We start from the raw sequence: 22398 nt of genomic DNA on the forward strand, positions 1-22398 counted from the left end.
ACAGAGAGACATAATTAAACTATTAGGGTTCCACTTTGGTCACGGAGCCCTAAAAATATCACAGTCTGAATTACATAGAACCTTTGTTTCGCAAATTACACAGAACCTTTGTTTCGCAAACTGCGTATTTATATAATTAAAACAGTTTAAATATGATCAGCTGGACATTTACGTATGTATGCAAGTTAACTTTATTGCTGTACAATATACAATAGTTATTTGTTTTACAAGGGGGCAAAGTTTCTGTTTAACCCCTCGTGGTAATATTGATCCCCGAGCAAAAGAAAGATTTCAAATTGAGCCACAAGCGTAGCGAGTGGTTCGGAAAAGGCATCGTAAGCGTTGCAAGAGTTTTAAGGCACGAGGGTTAAACAAACTTTGCCACCGAATGAAACACAAAAATTTTCACCGCGCCAACACGAGGAAAATACTAACTGCAAAATATTACAAATCAAATCCAAATGAACGCTTATAAGATATTTTCAAAATCATCACTTAAAAAGTCAATTCCAGCATTACAAGTTAAACCGTAACGGACGGTTACAGTTTACGGTTCAATTTGTAATGGTTAATTTTCAATATTTTCAATTTTAATTAACGTTCGGCCAACACTGATTCCAGCAGCCAAAATGAAGTAAACAACTCAAAAATTACATCTAATTACTTTACCACTCTTGTGGATAAAATGCAACTTTATCATCAGATATAGTTACCAGCTGCATGGTGTGCTGAAAATACAATTGCTCCACGCTTGACAAACTCCTAGGGGCCGGTCATGGATTACGTAAGAGGTGGGTGAGAAAAGTTCATTTTACAAGATGTAAACTTTAAATATTTCGAAAAACTCCGCACCATTTTACTACAGATAATCTAATGACCATACATTGCTTTACGCGGTAAAAGCATTGTCATTCTTCCTACATTCCGTTGACGCATGCGTTCAAAGCTATCGTATAAAACAACCGCGCGTTTAAGAAGCAGACTAGAAATAGACGATATCATTTCTTCTTTAATCTGAAACATAACTTAAACGCTTTATCGTTCTTACGTAATCAATGAATGACCCATGTCGTTACTTGACTGACGTCGCGCACTTGGTGCAGTAACAGTAACAATACATCCATCAACATAATAAATAGTATTTATTAAATACCTATACAGAATGTTTATTTAGTCACCTGTAATAATTTAAGGAGTGAATATATAGGTCATAACTAAGCAACTTTTTCTATGGGTCTAATCCCGAAATCGCGAAAACAAAAATTAGCTTTTCTATAGATTTTGGGTGTCTGAACTTGACATTTTCTATGGGAGAGTAAATTTTATTTTCGGGATTTCGGGATGGGTCCCATAGTAAAAGTTGTTAAATATGACCTATATATTCAGCCCGTAAATTATTGCAGATGACTAAATAAACACCCTATATATACAGGGTGATTCATGAGACGTGAGCTGGACTAAGCCTACACAATCAGTAAATGTTAATGAATCGTTCACCATCATATTTAAGTAAAACAATCATGCTTTTTATCTGTTATTTAACGTTTTGTTAAGGGCAAACTTGATTATCTACAATCATGGACACCCTACAACACATAATTAACAAACATAAAACCTCTTTATCCGTTATGACAGCACTTTGATTATGAAGAAAATAAAATGTCACACTTGAGTGAGATACGATTTTATAAAAGTAACCACACTCCGATGTCATTCAATTTGTTACTTATTATGGATAAAACAAAGAGGGTGACCATAAATATCGTAAATAAAATAAAACTCTTTTTTTTGAACAGTAAAAATTAAATTAACGTTAATCTCACAAATACTGGTACGAAACAGTTGCTGATAATTTACTGAATATGCAGGCTTGATCCTGCTCACGTCTCCTGAATCATCCTGTATATGTATGTTTGCAAATATGGGAAAACATTTATTTGTATGCTGATGTAAACATTGATTGCCGTAAACGTACAGACGGGCCCTATAATAGGGTTGTTTCCAATTTTTTTAAACGTTTGTAATACGTTCTATATTAACCAAACGTTGCCCTAAAATTTAACTTTTACCCTAAAACGGCTTTAAATATGTTAAATTAACAAAATATATTACCCATGCCTTCGCGCCCGAAACGCTCTTTGATAATTGTATGATGTCACAGTTTACGGTTTGACACAACTATGTACATACCAAAGAGTAAAGTAATTATATAGATGCTATTCTCATTGCAGAATTTGATACTCAAGCCGTAGCCATTTAGGTGGTGGGCAAGCTGTGTATGCGTGCGTGTGGGTTTTTAACCAGCTAATAAAATATCTTTTCTGTAATAATGAGTTTTTATATATCATATAGTATTTATTGTCCATTAGCATTTCTATGATGTCAATTTTTATTATTATTATTATTTATTATAGACAACATAATGGTCCACATAGTTGTTAGAATAAAATATCTTTTCTGTAATAATGAGTTTTTATATATCATATAGTATTTATTGTCCATTAGCATTTCTATGATGTCAATTTTTATTATTATTATTATTTATTATAGACAACATAATGGTCCACATAGTTTTAGTGCAGATATCGAAGCTTCAATTAATTGCCCACCACCAAAATGGCTACGGCTTGAGTATTAAATTTTGTGCGAGAACAGACCTATATACTTACTTTCCTCTTTGGAACAGACAACGGGGGGCCTACCGCAAAAACCGAAAATCGTATATTGTGGGGATCTTTTTCTTTTACTCTTACTAAGACGTAATTAGAATGTCAGAGAAAAATGCCCGCAATGACGAACTTCGATTTTCGCGGTTATAGCCCAGTGTCAAACCGTGAGTTGTGACGTCATTAGAATCTTCAATGTCGTTTCGACCTCGGTCACGTGACGTGTGTTAAAAGATGTTTTAAATTCAATATTTACAATAATGTGCTCATTAGAGGTCCACTAAAGGTAGTTTAACATGTTCTTATAATCCATAAGAATTTATTAGGATACTATTCTGCCCTAAGATTTGTAGATGGAAACAACACTATTACTTTATTTCAAAAATTAGATATTCCATATGTAAAATCTATCATGAACATATCAATAATTCCTATTTACATTAGATCTACAATAGGTGGACAACATGTGCATCCGGTTCCAATAATAGCGGACGGTGCCTTCTTCCCGTCCTGCTACTGTTTCCAGGAGACCGTATAGGACATCCTTACACAAATTGGCAACATAAATACAAATAAATGCCCTTGAACCCGGACCATCGGTTTCATAGGCAGGGTTACTACCGGTATCGACTAGGCCGCCCGCGTAGCCAACGTGCCTATCGTTCACGCTCCGTGGTGAACGAAACGCAACTTTTACAGTCGCACTAATAAAGAAAAGTGATGGAGAGAGATGACTACGATACGCTACGGAGCGTTAACGATTGTAACGTTGGCTACGCGGGACCGGTTTTTGATTAAGCTAAAACGGTCTACGCTCTCGCTCGGTCTATAGGTCTCATCATTAGTCGTGACATAAGGCACATGATGGCTGATGTATTTACGTCAATGACGTCAATGAGGCCATTTCGAACTTACATTCCGATACAAATAAAGATGCAATGCAATTTGCGCTCGCATTTGTTCGTATGTATTACAGATAACATGTCGTTGGCGCGAGCGAAACACATTAGGCGAATGGTAACAAAATGATATTATTTCAGCATTGTAAGTTCGAATTTGTCAGTTTGCTTTATAGTTAACTCAAACAATGATGTAGATTGCAGATCTAATAATAGCTAAATACATTTCTTAGAACTATGAACAACATAAAGAAGTAGGTACCTAAGTATTATACAATCTTGCCTAATAGGCAACATATTCTATTGGCGTGAATAAATAATACTTACGTAGATGCCTAGGTACAGTATAGTCCGTTTAAACAATAGTTTGGCCAGGGACTGTCTCATTTCAAACATTGACAGAGAGAATCATATTGACTTTGTCTTACGCTAGTACTAGCAGCCAAGAGAAAGGGATGAGTAAGTATGTTTTTTTATGTACTTATTTACTGACAAATTTGGTTTTCCAGACTATAACTCTGCGCATTGGATGTGGCAAAGTGTAAAAGTGTCACGATAAGCGTCATATTTAAATTTAGACCATAGATGTTGTCATGCTTGTCTTTCCTCACCCGGCTTTGGGAAAATCTAGAGGAAAACCGCGGACAACAATGTTACCAAATTCAAATAGAATTACCTTGAAAAATTTAACTCTGACAAAAGCACAAAAACCGTTTCACTACCACAAGCAGTTGCTAACATTATTTCCATCCGCCATTCAGGAATAATAAAGGGCATTCAATAAAATTTTACTTTTTGTGACACACAGTTTATTTCTATCTTCTTACACGGAAAGCTCACTACAGGTAAATCATTACTCTAGCGTTTTGCACTTTAAATTAACAATGTCAGTTGATAGAGCAGGGTCGTACTGAAAGGTTCCTAATGGTTAACAAGCAGTCGTATCTATGATTGTTAGTCCCTAAAATATCAATTGCCGTCACATACGATTTGTGCTAAATTTACTATATACTTTAGATTTAAATTTATGCCTCTAGGATGGGAGACAGTCACAGTTCTGAATGATTCGCGGTTGGTTTCACTACACTTAAATCGACCGGGATATAAACCGTGATTACCTTGTTACCCGTGAACAAGATGCATGTAACTGGGTGAATCAACTTTTTTGTTTTGTTATCCTGTCCCGTTGTCCAAGGGACAACAGTGGCACAGTTTGTTTGAAGAGACGGTGTATGCTGTTCTATTAACATGCGTAGTAAGGGGCCCATTATGGACATTGGTTATAACGACCACAAAAACGCAAGTTTGATACATTTAAGTACCATAAAATCAGTATTTCAATGAACTTTTGTCCCCTGGACAACTAATCGTAACCATGGCAACGAGTGACGGTAAAAAGTTGATTCACCCAACTGCGTCGAAATATCGGGAGCTCATTCAAAACAATTTAAAAGTTCCACACCAACCTCTACACTTGCGTTACCGCCAGTTCAAGCCCGCTGTGCCAAAAGCAATTACAGCGGCAGGTGACTGAGGCCTCAGCTCGTTGGGTGACTTCTCCATCCAGTGCAGGATTAAATCAATTAAATTTACAGAAATCTTCCATAATCTAGACTGCAAACAAGAGTAGCAACTACTGCAGCAATAACTGTAACTGAAACTAACACTGGTGGCTGATTAATTGTCATTGTTAATTAGGTATTGTTGCTAACTTAATGACTTCCTTGTCACAGGAAAAATGTATATTTAAGACCTTTGTAAAAACGTTATTTTTGTATAGAAATTTCAGTTCTATACAAACATAAGCAGTGTCACAATGTACTTTGTGTTATCCTAGCATAACTATCCTATCCTAGCCAGCTAAACTGGGATAAGGGCAGGAAGAAGAAGAAGAAGATGTATTTTGTGATTCGTTTCTTAGGTAGTTTAATAACCCTTTATAAGTCATCAAAAATGCTCAAAACAAGTTTGCATTTAAAAAACCTTTACGTGTTTTCTTTGCTAGCAGAATGAAAAATTCATAATAACATATACTTATTAAGCTCTATAGCTTGGCTTGTATAGAAAGCACGTAAAGTTTTTTTGTCGTTGTTTATGAATATATTATAAGTAATATAATTATGTAACTCAATTGTCAGCACTGTAACTACTAATATTATCGTCAGTGTAATACTTAATATTAGTTTAGTACCTATTTTACTAACAATTTATACCTCAATCCGAAGGCAATGCCACTTATAAATTATTAGTTTATAAATCCTAGTGGGAATTGTCTCAGGATGTAGGTTGCACTTATAATGTAAAAAACCGGCCAAGAGCATGTCGGGCCACGCTCAGTGTAGGGTTCCGTAGTTACTCTTCCGTCACAATAAGCTCAACTGGAGCTTAAAGTATAGTAAAATGTTAACCAAGGGATGAAACGGTACCTTTCACCTGAGTTAAACAAATAGGCAAATTTGCATAATCAGTACCTAATTAAAATAAGTCTTTTTACTATGAAGGGAAAACTTTTTGCGATAACTCAAAAACAGCTAAACTGATCATGTCCGCTATAGTTTTCATTTAATGTCTTTCTTAAACTCTACTTCCACGATTTTTTTCATATTTTTTGGACCTATGGTTCAAAAGTTAGAGGGGGGGGGGACACATTTATTTTTTCTTTCGGAACGATTATCTCCGAATATATTCACTTTATCAAAAAGTGTTTCTTGAAAGCCCCTATTAGTTTTGAAAGACCTTTCCAACGATACCCCACACTCTAGGGTTGAAGCGAAAAAAAAATTCACCCCCACTTTACGTGTAGGGGAGGTACCCTAAAAAAAATTAATTTTTTAGATTTTATTGTACGACTTTGTCGGCTTTATTGATTTATATATCCATGCCAAATTTCAGCTTTCTAGCACTAACGACCACGGAGCAAAGCCTTGGACAGACAGACAAACAGACAGACAGACAGACGGACATGGCGAAACTATAAGGGTTCCGTTTTATGCCATTTGGCTACGGAACCCTAAAAACAAATATCCTCTTTTCTGTATCATCTGCCTATGTCTGTTTTTTTCCCCAATAAAGAAAATAAAATAAAATATATTTATATGTATGTATGTATGTATGTATGTATGGTATGTAATTGTATTATTTTTGGTTGTTGCTTGTACCTAAAGTATCACCGCCCACAATCTCTCTGCTTTGCCTAAAGGTTGACTTGGTAGTGAATGCCTCAGGGCATTAAGTCCGCCTTTTGTACTATAAGGTTTTCTTTTGTGCAATAAAGATTAATTAAATATATATATAATGGTTTCGGGAATTATGCAAAATTGAACCCTATCAGTTTAAAATAAAGTTCAAAATCAGGGGCGACATATATTCCGTGACGCCATATTTGAAATCTGCACGTATTCTTAAAATGTCACTATACGCAGAGAATTGCATCTTTCATCTCTGTTATTTGGTAGACACCACTTAAAACGGCTAAACCAGAGTAAGTATCTGTTAAATAAGTTTAAATTTCGCGGTAGCAGGTCAAGCTTGTATGGAATCAGATCGGTTTGCAAAGATTTGTTACTGCCTCGCTGTCACTTTGCCGTTTTCAAAGGTAGTTTTAAATACTCAGCAACAAAATGCTAGCAGAATAACTTACCGCCACCTATCAAAAATTTAATATAATTTGTACTTTTAAATTAAAACTCAAACAACAACTTCTAGAATTTCCAAGCACGCTACCTCCTGGTACTAAAGTAAAACCGTCGTATCTGTAGTGGTCGAAATCATACTTATGCGCCATTTAACTTTGTTAATCTCAGTACCTACTTATAGTAAAATTATTACATTCATGTTATTTATTTCCTCAATATATGCCTACTCCCTCTGCCTTATAAAGCTTAAATATGACCCGTAATTTAATTATAATAATTTTGTAGGTAAGTCACCTGCAATAATACGTTACACAACGAAGGCCGCAAAAATATCTGACACGATCTTATTTGTAGAGAGCCATAACAGCGTGTCACATATTTTTGCGGCCTTCGAATAGTATGTTTATTATTGCAGCCCGCGTAGCCGTGCCTATCGTTCACGCTCCGTGGCGAACGAAACGCAACTGTCACAGTCGCATTAATAAAGAAGAGAGATAGAGAGACATGACTACGATACGCTACGGAGCGTTAACGAATGTAACGTTGCCTACCCGGCCAGGTGTCTGTACCTACCTAAGTGTATACTCTGGCGTACCCAGTTTGTTATTAGAAAAAGCCGGCAAATTAAAAAAAATGTAGGTTAGAATGGTTGTCCTCCTCCCATATAGAAAATTCGTGATTTTCTACTCACAAACTGGGTGTGCCAGAGTATAGGTACCAGCCTATTAAATACCTGTAGGCATATTGCAGGGCTGGCTTATGGTCCAAATCCCAATCGAATATATTCCAAACATCTGAATCTTGACCCTCCTACATAGAAGTACGTATGTAGGGGAGGTCTGGGGGTCTAGCCAAGATGACAATCGTATATCGACAAATACCAAACGAAAAGAAAAAAAAGTATCGGGATGACAGATGCTACAATAAGTCACGTGACTATTTGCATACATTATTTAAGTCTCTATGCATTTTCTATCAACGATTGTCATTTTGGCTAGGCCTCCAGGGTGCCTAGCCAAGCTATCAATCGTTCGCTCTGTAGCGAACGATACGGTAATCTCTCTCTAACACTCTTCCATATCAGTTGCTTTGCTACGCACCCAGGTTCTCTGCAGCGACTGCAGCTGTGCCAGCGAAACTCCCCGTTATACGCCAAGTATCTAGGTGTGTAGATAAGAGGCCAATCGTTAACGCTCCGTAGCGAACAAAATGCTTCTCTCTCTGTCGCACTAATATTGAAGAGTGATAGAGAGAGGACTACGCTACGCTACGGAGCATCTTGTCTACGTACCTTGATCTCGTAGGTGCTAATGCTAACAATACCCACACTTCGACGGATCGAACTTCCCCGCACTGGAAAAGTTAGGAAACTAAGTAACTAGGCCAAGAAAAGTACACAATAACATGTTTTATTTACTATTTACTTAATGGTTCACAATAAAAGTAGGAATACAAAAAGTAAGTTCCGCAATAAAAACATGAAACCACGATTCGCATTTCATAATTCTTCTAGCCTTTCAAATCACAAGTTACATCAATCTCCTTCTTGTTGAGCCATGACTGCTCCCAAACCTTAGAATGGCATGTGAACTCCTCACCATTGGCAGGCTCTACGGTGAATGTAAGACGAGTTATCAGACCGGAAACCACCTGGGAAGTTACTTTTGTTACTTTGATTTGCTTAGCTTTAATTGGTCCACCAGGATTGGTCTCGCTAAACTTTTCAAGCGATTCTTGTGCCAATTTTTTGTACTTTTCGGTATTTGGATCTTGTTCCGTTTCTCCGCCAGGAATTTGTCTCTTCACTTTACTTTTCTGTTGATTAACATTGCAATTTACGTCAATTTCTTTCTTATTCAGCCACGCCTGTTCTAAGATCTCAGAATGACACGTAATAATATCTCCATTAGCAGGGGTTACAGTGAAATCAATACGCGTTTTGAAGCCACCAACAACTTGTCTGGTCACTCTGGTTACTTTGAGGTCTTTGACATCTATTTGGCCGCCTGGGTTAGTCACGCGGTACTTTTCAAACGATTCTTGCGCCAATTCCTTGTATTTTGGGTCATTAGGGTCTTGCAATTGTTCACCGCCAGGCACTTGTCGCTTCACTTTACTTTCCTCCTGAAATACAAAGAGAAATTGTTATTAGTTTTTTTTAAACATTGTTGTTGTTTATCTCTCGTTTATTCCAAAAGCGGAATCTTGAGTTATGCGTAATGGTGGGCCAGACATTTATAGATTCGGCGAATATTCGTGTTGATGTCTCTTTCATTTTCCTTGGGTAACGAGAGACACTATTACTAATATTCGCCGAATCCCGATATGTGTGATAGCAGCCTAAGAAGTGCAATAAACTTTCTGCCGAGTGCTTAACGAGACAAATAATTTTACCTCGCCACCACAAGTGACTAGTTGGTACATACTAGCTAGAAAACATAGGGAAATTAAATTCAACATACGCTTTTAAATATTTATCATTTAAAATGATTACTTAGACTCGTACATTTTTAGCCACAATTGGTCTTGGTCAAAAAATATTTTTGATAGATTTAAACCAAGACAATTTTGCAACGATTTTGATAGCACACGCAGTGCAACTTACTTTCCTTTCCATGCGTCTCGCTAGAACTAATATGCGAGTACGAGCGAGATGCATAGAAAGTAAGAAACACTTGCTAACGAATATGTCAGTGTCAAACTGGTGGTAGCCGTATAGGTTCATCGGATGAAGTGGAACTGCTGATGATGCTCAGAACGGAACTTTTCAACGATGCATAGTTTACATTTGGCGATTTGTCCTTTTCGTTATGTTTGTTAGGTTAGGTTTATAAGACATTTTTTTTTTGTCAAGGTTGAGTTCTGATGATGAACTCCACGAGGAATTGACGTAGCTACTCAAATCTCTAAAGCATTCATATAGTGATTTTTGTAAGTTCATGAACAAATAAATCATTTACAAAGTGACATTTGATAAAATGGAGCTGCTCATGATGATCAGAACGAAACTCGTCAACGGTGCATAGTTCAGGTTTAGTGAGTTATGTTTGTTAAGCAAGTTAGTTATTCTATTAAAATTTTTGTCGAGCTCGAGTTCTGATGATGGGATCCATGAAGAATCGAGGGAACTCCTCAAATTTTAAAGCGATGTTTTTTAGTTTTTATCTAAAAACTAAGCATTTACATTTAAATAGTTCTACATATTTACATATTTGGTATAATAGACTGCTCATGCAGATCAGAATGTAACTTCTCTACGAGAAATATATTTGGAATTAGAAGTCTAATTTTTATGAGATGCACTATGGTTGTAAATAATTAAATGGCATTTCAAACTGTTTTGTGAAGTCGTTTTTTTCTATTAATTAACATTATTGAATACTCAGTACAATGTCTATTCAGAAAATACGGAAATTTATTTGTGAGTCCGACCCTAAAGACCTAAGTTTTAAGTTTAAATGTTATGCTAAAGAATTTCGTACATGCCGCCCGCCTGTGGCTGTCTCTATTGGCCACGCATAGTTATATTGCTATCCCGCCCATGATGCCGGTCATCTATGTCACTGTGCGAACTTGACAGCAGTATGAAATAGCAAGCGTGCAAAAGAGATAGCAACAGGTGGGTCAATGTCCGAAAATCTATAAGGAAAGCGTCTCCGTCTTATCATGGCGATTTAAATGCTTTATCACTGTTCTTCCTTTTTGAACGGTAATACATATTTGTAGTACATACCTACTTTTAGGATCCACCTTTGACTATGCGTTGATGTTGTTAAAAAAATACCACAATTTTAAAGGAAAGACATAGACAATAAAGATATAAATTAAACTAAATATATACTACAGTCAAACCCGAATAAGATAGAACCGTACCCCTAGTGTAACTAAATTCGATTTTGAAACGTGACGTACGCGTTTGCGTTTAGTCTCATTTTGTATGGGTTTTTGAACAGCGCGCCAAGCGGGACGTTTTGGAAAGTCAAAAATCTCATACAAAATGACACTTAACGCAAACGCGTTCGTCATTATGATGTCGATCAAAGTTACACTAGGGGTACTGGATAAACGAGAAAACTCTACTAGCGAGAATAATTATAAGGTCCCGTCATTTTTTCCCTAGATTCCCTCTATTAGCGAAAGATACAAACCTCTTTAAGAGAGGGTCGTTTCTCCCGTTCGAACCTCTGTTTCAGAGGGTGTCTCTCCCTTGGCCTCTATAAGCGAGAGTCCTGTGTGTTAACAGTTATTTTTGATACTTTCTAAATTTCGTGGATCTGACGCGCACGTGGTGCACTGCACTTGACAATTTTTAAATTGTTTATAACTAAAGAAGGGGTCTTAGGTTATTGTTTTTGATCCTTTTGAGAAAACCAAATGTGCGTCTTGAACCAATATTTACGATCAAACTTGCTCAGTCCCTAAGTACTGATTGTATATAATGGTTGAACACAGGGGCGGATTAAGAAGGCGCGGGGCCCTTAGCACAATAACTCGCGGGGCCCCCCTGGTAAAAAAAAAAGGCTAACTGCGAGTCGGGCTCGCACCCCGAGGATTCAGTACCATCACAACATTTTTACAATGTTTAAATTGTTTTCGACTTGTGCTGGAACTAGTTTTTATCATGTTAATTATGCAGTGTATTTTTCTTTATTATCACACCAAGTTTGAGGTCTGTATTTTATAACCGTAATATGTAGATATACATAAAAAAAAAACATATAAGTAAGCTCAACCGTTATAAATGATAAATACGAAACGATGATGTAATCCTGTTATCCCTCAGGGACATAGGGCACGCAGAAGAACTTGCCGTTAGTCGCGATCCTGAGAGGCTACTTCTCAACTGATCGCCCAAGTCCAAGCAGGGTCTCTGCTGGCAATCAATTGGCAGTCGACGGTCGGGGCGGCCTCGTACCTTGAAATTTATATCTCTATTGTCGTTATACCTACTACCTATATGAAAATCGTAATTATTTGGTTTTTGTTCTAATACCGGTACTCTATACAAAAACCGTGTTCATTAAATCTGTCGTTCAGTGTGCTCTATTGTATGACCCATACCAGGTAGACAGTCGAAATTTACACCAAGTGTGTATTTCTATTGCAGCTGTAACAAATAATAAATATAAAATAAAATTGTAGTTTTTTTTAAACGAAACATCTGTATATCGTCTTTTAAAATCGGGATATTTTCCATATTTATTTATTTTCATATTGTTTTATTTTTCATTTACATTTAGGCATTTCAAAAGAGCCTAATCTTAGTGAGGTTGCGTTATTTTATCAGAGTACCTTTCCTCACCCCTATAATGGAACAGGTAATGGGATGGTATAGACAAATCCTGTAAAACAAGTATTTACCATCAGTTTTTAATCGCTAGCAACATTTTACCATAAGCAAGAGCTAAAGAGCTGCTTGAGTTTAATTTTTCATTGATATTTGTTAGTTCGAAAATGAATGGCGCCATACATCCCATGACTGAAGCAAAAAACCAATTTTGGGTTAATAATTTTGAAACCAATTGCAGTAGCTTTCATTTAATAATTGCAATAGCTTTAATTTTAGGATGCTATTTAATTTAATTTAGTTTATTTTTTATGTAATGTAATTGTAAATATGATGTGTAAATGTATCATGTATATGGAAACAATTTTCTGGATTAAATTTCATTAATTCATTCATTCATTAAATACATAGAAAACATAAAGGCCAAATTGGGCATACAACTTTTAAAGCGTAAAGCGGTAGAAATTTTACAAGTGTCGGTGAAATATCAAAATACTCTAAATTTTCCCTTAAATGTCCCATGATTGGTGCCGTTAACATATATACTTTCTTCTTATAACATATATACTACTACCTTCGGTTTTCATCATCAGATCAGGTCGATCCTTGAAGGGTCACCGATTTTTCCCTAGTACGCGAAATTTTAACAACAAAATATGTTGAGAAATGGGCAAACAAATAATTTGCAAAATTTGAAAACAACTTACGACAACCGCATGTATTTAAGTAAGCATGTTGGGATACTGTTTAATAACATTCAATAATAATAAGTTAAATAAAAGCTTGTATAAATAGGTGAAACGTGAAGCTGGTAGGAATGTAGGATGTATCAGGGAACTGGGAACCAATTGCCAAGTGAGTAAAAAAACGAGCCCAAAAGCTGAGTCTCGCCTATTTCGCTGCGTTCCCGTGCGAAACTGATAGCAAAGCTGCAAGAATAAAAGCGATGCCCTAGTGTGAGCGAGTCTGTAGGCCGAGCTCCGTATAAGGACGGAAGCCCGTAGCGTTCTAGAACAGAGTTTGGAATGAAACCAATGTGAACTCGGCTCGCCTGCTGCTCGGCCTTCATTCTCGCTCGAAAGTACGACTCATGGGATCATTTGGTTTTCCGGCCCTGATGGGATGGGATGGGATTCCGGCCCGGCGGATGCAGGGCTTAACATTCGGCGTACGCGGAGCCCCGCTATTTTCTTTTTTCAACACTTTGACAATTAGGTTGGTTCGATCACGATCACGGCTTTCAACTCCGCATATTTTGGACTCCCAGCCGGCCGGAGGAACCTCCCACTGCCGCAAAGCTGGCCATCATCCTTCCTTGCTTTCCACCAGTTTGTTTTTTAACACAACTACTTTTGTTCGTCTCCGAGCTCTGCTCTTTCCTGTAGCTTAGCCATGCACGAAAGCTTTGAGACACTCTGCACCTTCGGTTTAAGTATGTGAAACTCTGCTCCCGGTCTTTGCATAAGCCTTAAAACTCAATGCATTCCTCAACCTTACAAACTTGGTATCGTAATAAAGAAAAATTTGTCTAAATTGCCACTGACTTACGAAAAATACATTGTAAAAAAATTGTGATGGTACAGGATCCTCGGAGCGCGAGTTCGACATGAACTTGGTCGGTTTCGCGTGCCGAAATCGCATGGTCAGGGTCGGAGCGCGGGGCCCCCCCAAGGCGCGGGGCCCTTAGCATATGCTTTTTCTGCTGTTCGGTTAATCCGCCACTGGTTGAACAGGTTCTAGGAATGTCTAAACGAAAAATAAGGTTAATATTGAAAATTACAAACTTTTTCGAGAACGGGAAATGGCGGAAACAAAATTCATAATGAATTTGGTTTCCAAAAATATTAGTTAAATCAAATAGGTAAGTGATTTTTGTTATAGAACATATCATATCACTGCGACGTACCTATTTTTAAAACCTGCCTAAGCAAGAAATCTCCGACCTTTTTACCTCTACGTGTGAGAAACTTGGATTAGAGAGAATCCTCTACAAGCGAAAAAATATTCTAACCCCTTGAGCTCTCACTTATTCAGGTTTGACTGTATATTATATTTTAAATATTCATACTTACAATAGGATGCGCAGTCGCGCTGACTAGCGCAGCCACTAATAGCACAAAGTACAGCGTGGACATTATGCAACAATACCAACTTGGCGCTGATTTGTCAACAACTAAAGTAAATAGCCGCTGCCCGCTTGTTTTATACCAAACCAAGCATTCCCGTTACTGATGACTCGATAGAAACAAGTTCTTGGAAAACCAGCGTAGCACGAGCTTGATGTCCATGAAAATATTATACCTATATTAGATTTTATTATGATTGTTTACATTGTAATTAGCTTACAATAGTTATTTGTTTTGCAAGGGGCAAAGTTATTGTTTAACCGCTCTTGTCAATATTGATACCCGATACCTGATAGCCAAGTAGCACAGTCGGATTAGGACCAACCTCGAAATCTCTGGAACAGTTATGTTCCTCCTAGTAACATAATTCCTCGAGGTCCCCAAATGTGAAATGGTGTGGGCATGAAAAAGGGACCTTTAATTTACATACATACCAAATTTTATGACTGTTCTAGTAAATAAAATAAAAAAATTGAAGGAACTGTCATAGGGATCATCATTCGACGCGCGAGGTTATAGTCAATTAAGCTTTATAATATCGGTATGTATTTGCAAATACATATAAATATCATATTAATATCGACGACCGGTCTGGCCTAGTGGGTGGTCACTACCCTGCCTACGAAGCCGATGGTCCCGGGTTCAAATCCTGGTAAGGGCATTTATTCGTGTGATGAACATGGATATTTGTTCCTGAGTCTTGGGTGTTTTCTATGTATTTAAGTATTTATAAATATTTATATATTATATATATCGTTGTCTAAGTACTTGTGGGACTTAGTCAATTTGTGTAATAATGTCCCATAATATTAAAATATATATATATATATATACTTATGTATACATATATGGATAAATATACATATCTTAGATATAGATTTAGTGTAATCGTTTATTTATATCGTTGATATTTACGGACATTTACTTCCCACAATAAGTTTATAGGTATAGGTACATTTTAAACAATGGAATCGGCTATTATAGTTAAATAGATGGTTCGATTATGTTTTGATTATTGGTTGGCAACCGCACATTTTAAACTCCCATAAACATTGTAAACATATGTAGGTAGGTATAAGTATGGAAGGGAGCTAAGGAATACAATCTCCAATGGCAGAACTGTTGCAAGTGTCTAGCTGTCATCTATAAATAATAGTTCCAAATTAAGTAGCGCTAGAGTAGCTAAGAACGTAGGCGTTATTGACGGAGTGAAATACGCTGTCTATTATTTGAATTTTTTTTTAAGTATTCTAGGTATTGTAGCGCCACCTATTTAAGGTTTTTTGACGGACACTTTTTGGTACATGGAGATTCTATTCCTTACCTCTCTCTACCTTCCATAGTATAGAGGTACATTTGATTGCGAATCTTTTCATCTTCTTATACTTATATTTTCTTAGTATCCTACGGCCTCCTGCGTAACCAAGCAGGAGGACCAGGGTTCAAATCTCGGTAAGAGCTTTGTGTGCTAGTCTGTTCTAAGCGAGGCACAGCTCCATAGTATCACAGCCATACTAAAGAAGAGACGACTGAGGTGGCTTGGGCATGTGTATCGAATGGAACGGACTCGTTTGCCACGTCAAATCCTGCTAGGGGAGGTTGCAGACGCAAAAAGACTGGTCGGGCGGCCAATGCTGCGCTTCAAAGATTGCGTCAAGCGTGATATGGTTACTTTTAATATCACATGTAACCAATGGCAAAAACTGGCCGAAGACCGACCCGTATGGCGTCGTGCTATTCACGATGGTCAAGCCACACACGACGATGCCTGGTTTACCTCTTTAAGAGAGAAACGTATGAGGCGCCACGAGCAGGCCTCCAACCCTCGCCCACCTGGGCAAGCATACACCTGCCGCGTGTGTGGACGTGGGATCCTCTCTCGCATAGGGCTATACAGCCACGAACGCAAGTGTCGTTACCAGGATGCTGCTTAAAACATCTCACGCAGATGAAAAGGCCTGTTATATAATGGCCGCCATCTTGAATATCTCACTTCCGGTCAAGATCTCGATTGGGCAACCGGCAAATTCGGATTCAGCGGGGTCAAATTAGGTAAAAAAACCTGGTTACCAAAAAGTAATATGATTTGCCAGTCGCATCAAGAAAAACAGCGATTTTGAATTCTTTTAACTAGACGGACTAGACTAGGTATTCTCTGTTCTCTATATACCGTCAAATGCGACTTGTCCCAAAATTCGAAATTTAATTTAAGTAAGTAAGTAAATATTCTTTATTGCACCAAAAATTATACATTTAAAATTATTATGTGGATATTGGTATGTTGAATATATATGGAGTCAGACCAAGATAAGTTGGCAGTGATTTCGATAGCCCGGCATGTGCAAGTGTTAAGTAAAAATCATAAATTTATAGAAGTTTGAGTTTAAAACAACACTTATAAAGCCTGGGTTGACTCTACGGACTTTATCATGGAGTACAATTCCTTAGAAATAATTATCTGTGGTTTTGCTACTTTCTGGTGGGAAAAATGGATTTCACAGTTGTTATAAGGGCCACACGGAAAATGGAGAATATTGGAATTCGTGGAGTAATACATTTCTTCTTATTGTAAGGAAAAACACTAAAATAAATTTATGAAAGGATTTTACCGACATTAAATGACCTTGCCACGATATGCTCATCTTCGAGCATTGAAGACGCCCCACGGCTTGCAGCCCCAAAATAAGCAGTAACTCCAGAAATCATGTATAAAATTCAGGCTATGGTTTTGATTATATTGATTATGGTTTTGACTTAAGGTGTAGAGTTAGTGTAGTTATGGCTTGCAGAGTTAAAGCGTGTAGTGTTAGAAACTTGACTCTACATGAGATCTGTACCCCCTAGTGTAAATTTGATCGACATCATAACGTGACGAACGCGTTTGCGTTAAGTCGGCGCGCTCTTTCTAAATCCAATACAAAATGAGACTAAACGCAAACGCGTACGTCACGTTTCGAAATCGAATTTATTTACACTAGGGGTACTGATAATTTTTGACAGTGCGAGCCATATGGTCTTGGCAACATATTATTAAGGATATTTTTATTTTATTAAAGATATTTGAATAATAACAGCGCGGCTTACGTGGGCGATGACTCGCGAATGCGACGACATTCGGAGATCGCCCACGTAGGAAACTTCCATAGGTATCAAAGGATTGAATTCACCCGCGCCGCGCCGCGCCGCTTCGCGTTCGCGAGTTATTCGCTCAGGTAAGACACTGCCTTAGTATTCTGTACTCTGTAATGTGGAATTTGTATGTTTGTTGTACAACATTGTATTTGACGTGTACCAGTACGCTATGCGCTACCAATAAAGATTATCTTATCTTATCTTATCTTATTACATGAAAATGTGTTTGATGGGATCTCACTTCTTTAATTGTTTAAGTTGCTTATGACCAGGCATCGGAGTTTTTATCGCACGGTAAGAATAATAGCGAGCTATGGAGTCGACATATTCATACTCATACTCATTCATCTATTTGAATAAGTTATTTTAAATTTTTATAATCAAGTACTTAGACGAGTTACGAGTATATACTATCCATTAATTTTGTTTTTGAACAAATAAATATTCCAAATAAGAATAATTACCATTTTTTGTATTGATTATATTACGAAATTCCATTAAAACAAAACAATATGTATATTTAAATAGGTAGGTAAAAATAATATGAATATAAATTAATTAATATAAAAAATGGTCATTACTCTTATTTGTAATATCTATGTCCTGAAAGACAAAATCAAAGGATTGTTTACAAACATCCTTATAACATTAAAATCACTAATTAAATAGATGAATGAGTATGAGTATGAATATGAGTTGAATTTTATTTCTAATGTCGACTCCAATAGCTCGCTATTAGTTAAGCCGTGCGATGAAAACTCCGATGCCTGCTTATGACAATATTTTTTTTTATTTTTTACATTTACTTACTTACACTTCTTAGTTTTTTGGAGTGAATTTATGGCACGTCAAAAATGCCCTTCCCTTCGTAGCCCAACTCCCCTCCTCTTTTACTCTGTGTTTTTATATTATAAAATTTTAAGTAAAGAGCTATGCAATAGATTTTTTTTATCATCACAACCCAAGAATTTCGTTTATCTGGTACCTATAATCTAAACCCAAGTAATGAGGGTTCAAAAACGACGAAGCGCTTCGAGAAAAGGTATTAAGTAGAGTTAGACCAAGCTAAGTTCGCAGCGACTTTGATAGCCCAGATTGTGGAAGTGTTATATGTGTCGCTTAACTTCAAACTCAGACAAATCCATTCGACCCTATTAGGAAATATCTACCCTATTGCCATTTCTTAATACCAAAATCGCAAAATCTGACAGTTTGCCAGATTGTGTTATTTATCCGAATTTGACGTTAGGCGACTCAAACAAACGTCATAATTTCATAGAAGTTTGACGATTAAAATAACACTTCCAGCCTGGGCCAAAGAGAATATAATCACTACGCCTGGGCTATCAAAATCGCTGCCAACGTAGCTTGGTCTAACTTTAGTGCCCTTGCGCTTCGCTTGACTCGTCTTGGCGGGGGCACTACCGTGGCCCCAAATAGCCATGTGAACTTTACGCTGACGCAAACAATCTGGCTATTGAAATTTTCTCAATAACGGACCTTAGATGCAGCTAGCATAAGCCGCAAAAAGTAACCTAACTGCACTTGCGATAAAATATTTCTTTCTATTCTATCACAAAATGCACTGTAGATCCATTTTGCTAGACAAATTTAATTACTGTAAATTTAATACTAATATTATATTACGACCTTCAGAGCAAATTACAGACCATATCGGATCAATTTAATTTTACGATGCATAAATTTAATTAGATAATTAATTTCACATAGGTACCTACCGATATATACATTATCATAATTGCTAAGTTTACTTTGTTAGTGCACATCTAATCGTTTAAATTATTTTTAATAATTCTCTTTATTGACCGAGCGTTAACGAAGGTCTCCGTTTCGGCTTGAGCAAAAAAGTTTTCGTATTCCCGAATGTTCTCTTCTGCAGGTCGCATTAATCAACCTTTCTCGACATATCACCACCGAGGTGTATCTAAATAAAAATAAGCAAAACGCATACTTACCACATTTTTGTACCTAATTTGTACTATTAATTAGTACCTCCTTAAAAAATAAAACAGTCCTTAACAGCCCCGTACTTAAATCTATTACCAAAATAAAACAGTACACCCGCCATTATGACTGCCAGAATGGCGACGGGTGTATTTTATTACACAATGATTCCACTGTTATTGATCAATTTTATACCATCATATTTAATTATAAATGTAGCCATTTTATTTGTGGTTTCCAATTTTACTAATTTTACTTTTTGCATTCATTCAGTTAATTGAATTTAATCTAAAGTTCAATGATGTCTTTAAAAAAGGCCAGACGCCATGTCAAAGACTTCTTCCTAAAAGAACCATGTACAGTAAGCTGCAGAGGTTGCACTTGTCGAAAATTAGCGATCTATGGTGTTCGCGGTAGGCCCTCTGTCCCCTCCTGGCCTTATCTTATCTTATAATTTTCTGAGTCAATATAAGTTAACAGATTAAACGTAAAAGGTGCTATATTCTTGGCGTAATATAAATAATTGTACCGTAGCGTTTTTTTGTTTTAATGAAATCGGTAAGGTGAAAAATGATAGCGCCTGCAAAAGTGTAACAGCAATGTAAAAAGTAAAATGAGTAAAACTTGGAAACTACAAATAAAATACCTAAATTTATAATTGAATATGAAGGTACAAAATTGGTACAAAAATTTGGTTTATATGGAATTTATCAATAATAGCGGGATAATTGCGTACTTCAACTTCAAAAACACATTTGGTACTAAATAGTACAAATTAGGTACAAAAATTTGGTATGCTTTTTGTTTATTTTTATTTAGGTACACCCGCCAGCCTGACTCTCACCTTGTTTCGTAAACATCTTAAGCGAAACAAAACATATCGGAAACGTCGGTAAAATTGTGTCCCGTGGGCACAGAATCTCGAAACATAAGCTAATTTTCATGACTAATTAGCTAAGTAAGTAGGTCTTTTACGTGCCACATGTTTATCAAGTTATTTAGTGACACCATTGAGTTTTACGACATTATTTATTGCTTTGGGTTTACATCATCGTGTTCGTCATCAATATGTTCTGTATTTTCCGATTCGTCACGGAAACACTTTGAGTTCTATAGTCTGTGCACGTGGGCAGAGCACCCTCCTTCGTGAGAAAATAACTATGCGTCAAAATGGTCCAAAAACCAACAGAGTTGAGAATTAGGTCATTAGATAGGTATTTCTATTCACTTAATTTCATTTTATGGGCACCAAACGGAATTCTATGACGGAACTGAGATATTTGTATTTTTCAAAATGTCAGCACCCTTATTGCCTAGGCAATAGAGTCCACCGCTTAGCGAGCGCGGCTAATTTACTTACTTTGACTCTATTGCCTAGATAATGAGTGTGTAATAAGGGTGGGTGGATAATAAGGATTATTTATTTTACAACCGTGTTACATTATGACTAAAACACAAATATGTCAGTTCTGAAATGGTCTTCCGCTTGGTGCCTATAGAACGAAATTAAGTATATATAAATAGCTATCTCATTAGATCATTACCTAACTCCCATTTCTGTTGGTTTTTGGACCAGGTCCATACAAAGTTGCCCATGGTCCTTTCCGACTATATGTGTGGCCCTCCCCCTGGAAGTTTGCATGGTAATGTACATCATATATATTTTTTTAGTTTATTATTCTGTTATTTTAGAAGTTACAGAAACCTCAATATCATTTTAAAAAATATATCCACACGTATTGGGACCGTGCGAAGTGCATGGTGGGGGTAAGTAAAGCGATCCCAGCGCATAAGGTGTTAAAAATTTGAACTAACTGCGGATAGCGTCTTTAACATTTCGTACAATTATATGGCTCGAAATGAAACTTTGATTTACGATTACTCCTGAAATATTCATTTAAATTGTATGGTGTAAGGGACCATTGTAAGCTGTATGAAATGCTTAATATAACTAACGTATTTATTTTGATAATTGTTAATAATGTATCCATGTAAATAGCTTTGCAAATGCCACATATTACGTGATCTTTTTCTAGAAGTTAAGAATGGATATAGTAAGTTATCCTTAAAAGATAGACATTTCACATCGCGGACTTTTTGGTAGACCTATGAATGAGAAACAACCCCACCATACATTGTGTTGTTATAGCTCAAACGGATTAGGCAGCGTTTTCGATTAAAGCTCCTAGCCAGCGTGTTTTTTTCCGACAACATCGTTATATTTCAAACAATTTACACAAAACCTTAACAAGCTATATACTTTATCCTTCCTCAAGAATCACTCTATTGATAGATGAAAGTCGTATGAAAATCCGTTCAGTAGTTTTTAGTTTTGGAGTAGTTTTATAAGTTGTAGTGAATTGACGTTTTCCCCTAGACTTGCGGACACTAGGTTGCGTGACAGTCGTGCACGCTCCCAATAGGTTCAATGAAAAAAACATTTTTGAGTTTCAGTTCTAAGTATTTTGTTTTTGTAAAATTTATTGTTTTTTTCTATTTTTGTGTGAAAATCTTAATACGGTTCACAAAATACATCTACTTACCAAGTTTCAACAGCATAGTTATTATAGTTTCAGAAAAAAGTGGCTGTGACATACGGACGGACAGACAGACAGACAGACATGACGAATCCATAAGTGTTCCGTTTTTTACCATTTGGCTACGGAACCCTAATAAAAAACAAGTTAG

At 36.7% G+C, this 22398-nt stretch overlaps 1 protein-coding gene across 1 annotated transcript; it reads right to left on the reverse strand.

The window, feature by feature from the left end:
• Positions 1–8593: 8593 nt before the first annotated feature.
• Positions 8594–14690, reverse strand: LOC133528605 (uncharacterized). The gene is made up of 2 exons (XM_061866051.1): positions 14560–14690; positions 8594–9324 (listed from the first exon to the last, which is right to left on the reverse strand). The coding sequence occupies exons 1-2, from the start codon at positions 14620–14622 to the stop codon at positions 8710–8712; spliced, it is 678 nt and encodes a 225-aa protein (XP_061722035.1). The 5' UTR covers positions 14623–14690; the 3' UTR covers positions 8594–8709.
• Positions 14691–22398: the final 7708 nt, after the last annotated feature.

Source organism: Cydia pomonella, chromosome 19 (genome assembly GCF_033807575.1).
Source record: "Cydia pomonella isolate Wapato2018A chromosome 19, ilCydPomo1, whole genome shotgun sequence".
In the NCBI taxonomy this organism is placed as follows: domain Eukaryota; kingdom Metazoa; phylum Arthropoda; class Insecta; order Lepidoptera; family Tortricidae; genus Cydia; species Cydia pomonella.